The 10,794-nt window shown below is 38.9% G+C and overlaps 2 protein-coding genes across 4 annotated transcripts in view; one reads left to right on the top strand and one right to left on the bottom strand.

Annotated features, from left to right (window-relative positions):
• Window positions 1-3,459: 3,459 nt before the first annotated feature.
• Window positions 3,460-7,495, bottom strand: duox2 (dual oxidase 2). 2 transcript variants are annotated; one of them, XM_051884906.1, is made up of 8 exons: window positions 7,247-7,495; window positions 5,931-6,103; window positions 5,336-5,393; window positions 4,803-4,937; window positions 4,516-4,723; window positions 4,194-4,408; window positions 3,889-4,106; window positions 3,460-3,655 (listed from the first exon to the last, which is right to left on the bottom strand). In XM_051884906.1, the coding sequence occupies exons 1-8, from the start codon at window positions 7,365-7,367 to the stop codon at window positions 3,647-3,649; spliced, it is 1,137 nt and encodes a 378-aa protein (XP_051740866.1). In that variant the 5' UTR covers window positions 7,368-7,495; the 3' UTR covers window positions 3,460-3,646. The 2 variants fall into 2 exon arrangements, with proteins under 2 accessions (XP_051740866.1, XP_051740867.1); XM_051884907.1 differs by lacking the exon at window positions 7,247-7,495 and having other exon boundaries at window positions 5,931-7,217.
• duox (dual oxidase) overlaps window positions 7,385-10,794 on the top strand; it is a 28,294-nt gene continuing 24,884 nt past the window's right edge. For both annotated transcript variants that reach the window (XM_051884904.1, XM_051884903.1), the window contains exons 1-4: window positions 7,385-7,519; window positions 7,637-7,773; window positions 8,247-8,330; window positions 8,416-8,580. In XM_051884904.1, the coding sequence (XP_051740864.1) occupies window positions 7,710-7,773; window positions 8,247-8,330; window positions 8,416-8,580 (313 nt within the window). In that variant the 5' untranslated portion in view covers window positions 7,385-7,519; window positions 7,637-7,709. The remainder of the gene's footprint in view (window positions 7,520-7,636; window positions 7,774-8,246; window positions 8,331-8,415; window positions 8,581-10,794) is intronic.

Here is a 10,794-nt window from a genome sequence, read left to right as displayed (position 1 = left end):
ATTCATTTCAAAAGCCAGAATCTATGATGGTATGGGGGTGCATAAGTGCATACGGTATGGGCAGCTTCCATGTTTTGGAAGGCACTATGAATGCTGAAAGGTATATAAAGGTTTTAGAGCAACATATGCCCCCCTCCAGATGACGTTGTAGCGAATCAGTACAGGTATTTAATTAATTTATGGGTGAAATATATGAATATAATAAATCATAAAGCTTTATGATTAATTATAATACATATACCGACCCGAGAGGGAATTATACATATATTGTGAATTAATTACAACGAATTATAATCAATCACATATATGATTAGTTCTGGTTTGATAATAATTTAGAGAAACTATTAGTTTGTCCAGCAAACCGTTAGCTCCTCATAGCCGATTATAAAAGGAAGGTTTTTCTCTGGCCACGAGAAAGACTTCCTATTCTAGCATCAATGCGTAAAGCAAGGATACTGGATCGAAACGTTAAAGTGACCTGGGTTTGTTGCATGAGCAAAAAAACAATCGAGCATGAATATAATGTATTTAATATATGAAACTACGGATACAGAGACTATACTACTAGACATACACAAACAATACACATATATGGAAAACGAAAGTAAAGTCAAGAAAACAGAGGTGATCAAAGGAATGGCAACTTACTAACAGTTAAAACCTTTGAGAGCCAGCAAGGAAACTCAGCTTACACATCGAGCTTAAAACGCTTTGGAAAGAACGGTTCTATACTTGCATAGGTTCAGGTGCTGTGGTCGTTTCGTGTTTCTGCAGGAGTTTCGGTGCGTGCGGCTGAAGCGATTGGTCCTTTTCCGAGAAGGTGTTCTTCGGCGGGATTTTCAAACAAGGGTTTAACTTAAGAGTAAGATAACCGGAAAATAAAGAAAAAGAGTCCGTCTCCTAGGCGATGAAGAGTGAAGACTTAGGGCGACGGATGAAGAGGATTTGACAAAGAAACTTGTTGCCAAAAGATGGTCGTCCCGAAGAGAGGGGGGGCGCGTGATGGAAGCGCGGTCGCCGAGACGTCCGGGAGAGACGGGTGTTAAATGGCGAGAGACAATCGAGAGACAATGAGAGATGCGTGTCGTTGTGTTTTAAGGACAACAGGCCAGAACGCCTCCTGGGATACATCAGCCAATGATGAGGGTGCGATTTTGGCGGGCAAACTCTTTCTTTGTCTCCATTTATGACCTAATTTGCATGGTTTGCGAAGTGTCCGATCTGAGTACATTTTCTTCAAAGTACCATTAAAAATAGAAGAATGCATTTTACAGTCATGTGACATACATTTTCAATTAGAGCATAACGAAAGCTTTACAATGAGACCAAACTTGTCAGATGGCAAAGACATAAAAGGTGAGATACAGTTTATACTTGAGTTTTATCGTTTAGAAGAAAACTAATACAACTACAGTCATAGCTAAGCTTATATACTAGGGATAAATACATGCACCTTTAAATACAGCGACGGGTACATATTGGCACAGTCATATTTGGAGGATAAATGTACATTCACAATCTCCATGCGTGTTTGTGAGTGTCTGTATGTGTGTGTGTATTGGGGTTGTGGCCAGTGTCTGTGACCATATCACCTTTAGTCCCACCAGGGTGACTCTTTGAAGTCTCTGGGGCTGGTGAGAATGTGTTCTGTTTTTCTTTACTGGGGTAACAAAGGTGCCAATGGGGCAATTGGTCCCGGACTTGCCGGAGCCGATTCGTGATTTACATGCACAGTTCAGGAGGCTAAAAGCATTCTGAAGATTCTAACTTGACGGGCAGATCCAATTTTGAACAGACACTACAACGTCTATTTCAGGGAAGGCCTTGTGTATTTCAGCAGGACAATGCAAAACCACATACTGCAGCTATTACAACAGCATGGCTTCGTCGTAGAAGAGTGCGGGTGCTGAATTGGCCTTCCTGCAGTCCAGATCTTTCACCTATAGAGAAAAACATGTCAAAGACGACCACAAACTCTTCAGCAGCTGGAAACCTATATCAGGCAAGAATGGGACAAATTTTTAACACCAAAACTCCAGAAACTAATAACCTCGATGCCCAGACGTCTTCACACTGTTTTGAAAAGAGGAGGAGATGCTACACCATGGTAAACATGCCCCCGTCCCAACTATTTTGAGACCTGTAGCAGGCAACAAATTTGAAATGAGCTCATTTTGTGCATAAAATTGTAAAATTTCTCAGTTTAAACATTTGTTATGTTATCTATGTTCTATTGTGAATAAAATGTTGGCTTATGTGATTTGAAAGTCTTTTAGTTTTCATTTTATTCAAATTTTAAAAAGTCCCAACATTTCCAGAATTCGGGTTGTAACAATGCCTTGGGAAAAAAAGTTAATCCTAAAAAATAAAGCAAACCCAAATAGGAAATTGTTATTGAATAAGCAAGTGTCCTATTCTGTGTCCTAAACTCCTGAAACATTGATGTCTCATATTTTAGAGCAGTCAGTGCAATTTGGGAAAGAAATCAATTAAACAAATTAATATTATTCAACATATTCTAGCTTTTTACAGAAAATATTCAGATGTAACCCCCTTTATAATCATTAACATTTTCATAAGTAACTGTAATTTAATTACACATTTTTTTCTAAGTAGCTGTAACGGATTACAGTTACATTTATTTTGTAAATAACTAGTTACTCCCCAACACTGGTAATGAAGTAATGAAAATGGGTTTTTATGGTTTAGTTTGTAGTTGATGATAGGGGTGTAACGATACCCTCATGTCACGATTCGATACATATCACGATACTGAACTCACGATACGATATTATTGCGATACTCCAAGACATATGGTAAAAGGATAACAAAAAAATTTACTTTTGTTACATTGGGGGTGGAAATGAACAGGTTTGGACTTGGTGCTGGTAAACCAATGCACAGGACAATGGTGACGCCAGAATCAAAAATATTCATGATTCTGAAGCTGAAACAGGTTTATTTTGATGAATATGTTTGCACTCTGTCACTAGATATGTTTAAAATAACGTAGGCCACTTTTTACTGGTAACATTTGGCATTATCAGGACCCACAAATATTCCCCCATTTCATTATTATACATTATATTCAACATTATATATAATAGTTTAATGTAGTACTGACACTAAAACTCTGTAAACTTGGATTTTTTTCTCACAGTAATTTTCATTTTGGTGAACTATACACAACACATATATTGTCACTATCCACGATACATATTGTTGCATTTTTGTATTGCGATATATTGTGACACGATATATTGTTACACCCCTAGTTGATGATGATAAGCCTGATTTAATTTATCTTGAATTAAATTACCTATAAACTTCCACATTCATGTGGTTATGAATTCAATCTCGGCATCGCCAAATGTCATTATTGCAATAATGTGTGCATATTATCTCAGTTGATTAATAAGATACTGTAACACAAATAATGGAAATGGACACATTGTAGAATTTGTATTTAAATTGTTTTTATTTTTTGCATTATGTACATATATACATGCGTATATGCAGTAGAACAATAGAATAAAACAATAGAACCGAACAATAGAACCAGTAACAATTTTAAATACAGCTGCTCCCAGCAAGTTTCAGTCTGCAAGTTTTCAAGTAGTAGTTGTGGACGACAACAAACCGCCCCTCAAAGCCTCTGTTAAAAGAAACAAAGAAAAAGAAAGAAAACAATAAATATTTAAACAGCAAAGACAGTGAGTTTTAAAACAATTAATGACATCATTTTAATCTTTCAGTCATTGTATGGAAAAGGGCAGCATGAAGATTCTTCAAAACATCTCCTTTTGTGTTCCACGGAAAGAAACTCATAAAAATGAGGGTGAGTAAATGATGACCAAATCTTTTATCTGTAGTATAACATTAACATACTGTTAATGTAGTGATCTGCTGAGGCAAAAAGCTATTCCCCGTCTGTGTGTTGTCATCATGGATCACTCCCTCTAGAAAGCCTGAGTTGAGATATCCTTCACCGGTATGGCATTCGTCATCCTCATTGTCCACGCCCACACTGAACGCCTCCCTCATCCTTGCAGGAAATAGACAGTCCAGTAGCACCACCACCAAACCAATTACTGCGCACAGCAAACCTGAAAATACTTAATTCCCACAAATTATGTCATATAGTATTTTATATGCTTTCGAGAATGGTCCGCTTTCACATAAGGAGCATTTACCCGTAGCCAAAGCGATCCAGAAGGAATAGCTGTAGTCTGTCCTTAAGGACTCTGCACCTATACTGAAGTCACATTGGGGCACGTTGTATATAGTTGAGAAGGAAGCCATGGAGAAGAAGATGAAAGCAGCCGTGGCTATCATCATGTAGCCGGCGTAGAGGATGACAGGCATTGAGAAGAGGATATTGGCCACCAGCCAGCAGCAAAAAGCCGTCCTGTGGGAGAAGGCCATTCTTTACTTTAGCTTGTTTGCATTTGTTGAATAGGACAGAGTTTCTTTACACTACAGTAAGAGATTGGTGGTGACTGTGTGTTGGTTTACCACAGATTGGCTGAGGCGAAGCGGCCTGAGTATCTGTACTGGTAGATGAGCCCGCAAGCGCTGGTGCGTGTGAACTTCTCTGCTATGTAAAGGATCGGGTTGGGAAGACCTCGCTCGAGCGCATCACCGTACTGCTCATCCACGCTGCTCGACCACCTGAAGATCTCGTTGTAGTTAATGGTCTCGTTTATCTGCGATACTGGCTCGCCTGTTGAAACAGATGTCAAAATTGGAGTTTCGTGGCACTAAAAAGTGGACCAAAAATGTTGAGGACTCGTTCTGTTCACCTTTGAGTGTGATGTTTATTCCGTAAAGGCCCACATGCAGTCCCACCTCAGCAGACACCACTGCGTTACTGAACGATTTGTAGGTGGCGTTGGCCTTAACTCTGGCTTCTGCCCAATCTCCAGTAAAATTTAGCACTGAAGCGGACAAGAAGAGTTTAGCAGAAAGATCATGAATGAAAATGTAAGCTATGTTATATAAGTTTAGCAGCTCTTATTTAATGAAATGAGATAACAGGACATTTATTTCTATTGTTCCAGCTGAATATTTAGACTCTTACTCACAATTAAAAATGCATGAATGTCATTGCATTACGTAAGAAATATGTCAAACCAAGTGACATTAAATTGAATCATCTTGACCTTTGTTAAAAGTCATTAAAATTAGTTGAGTTAGTTCAGAGTTGTCTAATGCAAAGCAATTCATGCATTGTAACATCGACATAAGTGTGAAAATAGTTTTTGAGGCCCACATCTATAGCAACAACTACTAGATTTCCTAACTTACTTATTCAAAAAATACTTGAAATACTCACCAACTAAAACAACTCCAATAAATAAACTAATGATTATCCTGAACATCCAGAACAGTCTCTGAAAAAGAGGACATTTATTTTAATATTCATTTTTGAAGAAATTGACACAAAGTCCTTGCCATTTTATCTTCATCTTTGATACAAAGAGATGATGTAAAATACTTAAACACCAGGTTTATAAATTAAGTGTTAAAAAAAGTCACCTAAATTGACAAAAAAAAAAAAAAAAAAGTAGTCTATTGGTGTTACACAGACCCTGAGATTTTAAAATGAATCTTTAGGTTTAGGGAAATTATTTGTCCCAAAACATTCACATATAGGCTATGTTTAAAAAAAAAAAAAAAATAGAAAGAAAGAAATACTTTGAATAATGTGAAATAGCTAGCCTACTTCATTTGACAACTCAGGTGAATTCAAGGTACAAGGAAGCATCTTTTACCAACAACTAGCCTATTTGTCATTTCATAAAATCAAATTGGCATAAAACAGAATAATCATCTCACATCCTCATTTATCGTTTTCCCTTATTAGAAAGCTGTAGAAGATGCATTGTTATTGCAATAGGGTTCTAGACAAATTTATCCAACTCACTCACCGATTTGCCACGTATTCCTGGTAGAATGACGATGAAACTGACAGCCAGAACCGAGAAAACCAGGATCACGACCAGCAGGCTGATGTCGATAATGAACGGGCTTCTTTGTAGCGGGTAGAACGGGTAAATGCCATCGTAGAAAGTCATCTTCCCTCCACAGGCGAGAACTAAAGCTGAAAGCAGGACAGTGTTGGCCAGAGGCTCGGTTACCTGAAGATTGCAGATAACAGTCTAGTGTGCGAATTATACAGTGACTTTCAAGGGTGTCGAAATTTTAAGTCGCTATATTGAAGTGCGAACCAGTACTTGTCGTTTTTGGCCGGTGTTCTAGAAAAATTCGCAATCGTCAGCTTTTTTATTATTATTTAGTTTAGTATTTGTGATTTAGTAAGTGTTAAATAATTGCAATTTTGTGTTTTGTTTAAATATCGTCCAAAAATAATCCTGACAGAAGCGCTCGAGCAGCCCGCTTTTGGTTACCTCAGTTCGCAAGCAATTTTTCTGCTAACAAAAACACGCTCTGAGAATGTTTTGCTAACGTTCGAATTAAGTAATAAAAGTTATTTTCTCTGGACGTTTAAAACGTCCATAGCTAAATGTTTTAAAAAACGTTAGGGAACGTTCCATTTGATTATTTTGCAAACATGCTATGGTAACGTTTCTCTAATGTTTAGAGAATATTCAAAAGACTAGCTATAACATTTAAAAAACAGATGAACGTTCAACTAACACGTTTCAGGAAAACAAACTCTCCATGAATGATGTATAAAAAATATTATTTATTAAATAGACCTACTAGATAACTTTAAAAGAACGTTATCCTACTGGTAGAACGTTCCTAACTTCGAGAGAACCTTCCCAGAACGTTATCCAAAGTTCTGAGAACGGTTAATGTTCTCGCTGGGTGAAAATATTTTCACGTTTCTTTTCTAACTGTAGTTGTAAAAATTAGTTAAACGATGCTGAAACAAATAGTAAAAAACAGGGAGTGAGAAATGTAGGCTACTTTTAAGACTTAATAAATTTGTGACTTCCTGGAGGATTTAAATTAATTACGGGGTCAAAACTCCATCTCCTCACATTTTCGCACATAAATTTCCGTCATTAAATCATCTGTGCAATTACATAAATTACATATATGGCTACAACAGAAAACGCTACTCGTATAATAGTAGCCTAACGCTCAGGTAGGTCCAGGTAAGCGCACCTTTTGATTACAATAAATCAAAAGACATCGGATATTCTCAAAGTCTGACAGAATTAGATGCAGCTGATAGACAAATCTCTACCCACCACAATGCTGCAATGCAACTCACCTGCGGACGCAACGAGAGCCGTAAAACAACACGGGAAAATATGTGTCCTGGAAATAAGATGATCCGGTCGTCGCTCATCTTTTAAACGATTGCGCTTCCTAATAACAGCTTTGATTTGCATTGATTGGTATTTCCAGAGAAAGGTGTCAACCGCTCATGACCAGCCCTTTATCATAAACTCGAGTGAGAAACAGTCAGGCGTGGACGTGGGTCGGACTCTCATTCCGTCACTCTTCCTTTTATTTTCGCTGCTATTCGATCTACTGCGGACAGGTGAGTTCTGCTGTTCCGTAAAGACAGGTGTGACTTTGTTTTCCATTTAATTGCCATAATATTTGTTTGAAGGCTTTGTCATTCCTAAATGAAAGTTGTGCCTACTTTTACACTCAGCAGTTAGTGTTTTCTCCAGTCTGAAGTGAAGTGCTCTTGCTTAGGCAAAGAGGTGCTTCATTGATTTGCAAGAATGGGTTTATGTGAGAGACTCCGGAGGACTTTAACTGCTCTGACTGTTCTCTGTCTAGCTGTTGGTGAGTACCATCTATCTATCTATCTATCTATTTATCTGTCTATCTGTCTGTCTGTCTGTATCTATAATATTTTTTATCCTTTTTTTCTAATTCCAGTAATAGAATGTGTACTGCTAAAAATTAAACAGTGTGGTCACACTGTGTTTATATATGAAAATGGTGCTGCAATACTTTGTGCTTCAAAGTTAATAAAAAATCCCCCTATTTTGCAATAAGTGGTGTAGAAAGTCTCATTGTCACAAATGGTTTTCTTTTTTTGTCTTCAAAATTCTTTGTCTTCATTTTACACCATAACTATACTTGTATTCGTAAACATTTTTTGGTAAGTTAGATTTTAAAAAGTCCTAGGTATATTTTAAGACCATCTTGAATGTGCATGCAGTACTGTGAATCATCATATAATGTTTGTTAATGACTTATTCATGTAAGTTATTATAGTGTTGCCAAACTCCCTTTGATCTTGAACCAAACAGGTGCAAATTCTGCCATTACCTGGGAAGTTCAAAGGTATGATGGGTGGTACAATAATTTGGCATATCATGATCGAGGGGCTACAGGTGAGTGAATTAGTTCTTCTTTTATGCTTTTTACAAAAAAATATAAGAATATTTTTTTCTAAACATCAGGATGTTGCCCCTACAGATGCAGCTCTGGTCCGTTTCTTGCCGGCGCAGTACATGGATGGAGTTTATCTGCCCCAACAGGAACCGCACCTGCCCAACCCCCGCCGGATAAGCAACATGGCCATGAGTGGCCAATCCGGTCTCCTGTCCTACAAGAACAGAACTGTTCTCTCTGTGGCCTTCAGTGTGTTTCTTTTTGAGTGTCTCATTTAAACTAGGTGCAGCTTGTTGAGTGAGACGCAGCCAGCCCTTTAATTATAGTTTCAGGAAATTTTCAGGAAGATTCCATTTTAGTAAAGGCATCCTGAGTGTAATTTACTTTAAAGTGGAAGCTTGTTTCGGCCATAGAATAAAAAAATTAAAAAGGTAATAACGACTCACAATAACTGGTCGCAATTGTCGCAATTGCGAGTTTGTCTCACCATTATGACTTTTTTTCTCGCAATTGCGAGTTTATATCTCACAATTCTGACTTTTTTCTCACAATTGTGAGTTTATATCTCACAATACTGACTTTTTTCTTGCAATTGTGAGTTTATATCTCACAATTCTGACTTTTTTTTCTCACAATTGTGAGTTTATATCTCACCATTATGACTTTTTTCTCACAATTGCGAGTTTGTATCTCACAATTCTCACTTTTTTCTCACAATTGCGAGTTTATATCTCACAATTCTCACTTTTTTCTTGCAATTGCGAGTCTATATCTCACAATTCTGACTTTTTTCTCACAGTTGCGAGTTTATAGCTCACAATTCTGACTTTTTTCTTGCAATTGTGAGTTTATATCTCACAATTCTGACTTTTCTCGCAATTGCGAGTTTATATCTCACATTATGACTTTTTGCTCGCAATTGCGAGTTTATATCTCACAATTCTGACTTTTTTCTTGCAATTGTGAGTTTATATCTCACAATTTTGACTTTTTCTCGCAATTGTGAGTTTGTATCTCAAGCTTATTACTTTTTTCTCACAATTACGAGTTTATATCTCACAATTCTCACTTTTTTTTCACAATTGCGAGTTTATATCTCACAATTATGACTTTTTTCTCACAATTCTCACTTTTTTCTTGCAATTGCGAGTTTATATCTCACAATTCTGACTTTTTTCCTCACAATTGCGAGTTTATATCTCACAATTCTCACTTTTTTCTTGCAATTGCGAGTTTATATCTCACAATTCTGACTTTTTTTTTTCACAATTGCGAGTTTGTATCTCACCATTATGACTGTCACGATCTGGTTCGGACGAAGATGAATAAAAAGGTTCAAACAGGTTTCCACAAACAAAAGGTACTTTAATAAAACAAACTCAAATAATCCAAATGCGAGAAGGGAACATAACAGCGTGTCTACACACAAACAATACCAGACAACAACTGAATGTTGAAATACACAGGGTGATTAAACTCAAATGATGAACAGGTGATGACTCTTTAATCAGAAACCATAGTAACAAATGAGGAGTGGGAAACTGGAACAAGGGAAAACAAATAAAAATGAAACCAGAACAGGCAGTTCGTGACATAACGCCCCCTCACCCCCCGGAACCTTGCGCCGTAACAGTCTGACTGCAGGGGAAAGGGGGGGGCTCAGGAGGTGGACGAGGAGCTGGCGTAGACCTGGAAACAGGCGGAGATGTCAGCTGGAGAGACCAGGGTGGAGGAAGCATCCATGGAAGAGTTGGTGGAAGCAACCATGGAGGAGTGGGTGGAAGAATCCATGGCTGAGTAGACGGCCGACGGGAGCCTAGAGCACAGCGGGAGGCAGCCAGGACGAGGGTGACCCACAGCAGAACTGATGGATTGAGGAGCTAAATGTTGAAACTTAAGCCCGACTGAATGAAAAGACGCAGGGAGATGGTGGGTCCCAGGCGAAGTCCAATGGACCGAGAGACCTGGTGACATCGATGGACATGGAGACCGAGGCAGAGTACCGGTAACAAGCGGCCGAGGTGGACGCAGGTGTGAGTGAGTAGGTGAAGCCTGAGGGACAGAGGAGCCCGACGGAGCCATAGGGGAGGAGGACTGGAATGCAACAGACAGTCCGGAAGTCCATGGCGATGGCGTGGTGACGACTGACCCAGGTAAAGCTGGTGGGACGAGGGAGCCCGGTGGAGCTGAAGGTATGACAGTCCTGGGCGGAGCTGAGGGGGCAAGGAGCCAGGATTGGTTGACGATCCAAGGTGGAGCTGAGGGCTCGGAGGGATGAGGTGAAGCCAGGAAATCCCCATGCCACAGCGGAGCTGGTGACTTTAAGTCCCAAGGTGGATCCAGGTTGTAAGGTGGAGCCACTGGATGAACCGAAGGGCTTAGGGGAGCCAGCGGAGGTGGGGGTCGAAGGAATGGCTGGTTTTGGTGGAATAAAAAGGAGAGGAAGGTTGGGTGCAGAGACAG

Source organism: Ctenopharyngodon idella, chromosome 24 (genome assembly GCF_019924925.1).
Source record: "Ctenopharyngodon idella isolate HZGC_01 chromosome 24, HZGC01, whole genome shotgun sequence".
Taxonomy (NCBI): domain Eukaryota; kingdom Metazoa; phylum Chordata; class Actinopteri; order Cypriniformes; family Xenocyprididae; genus Ctenopharyngodon; species Ctenopharyngodon idella.
The sequence above is the reverse complement of the archived record's forward strand: the minus strand, read 5'-3'. Positions and strand labels throughout refer to the sequence as shown.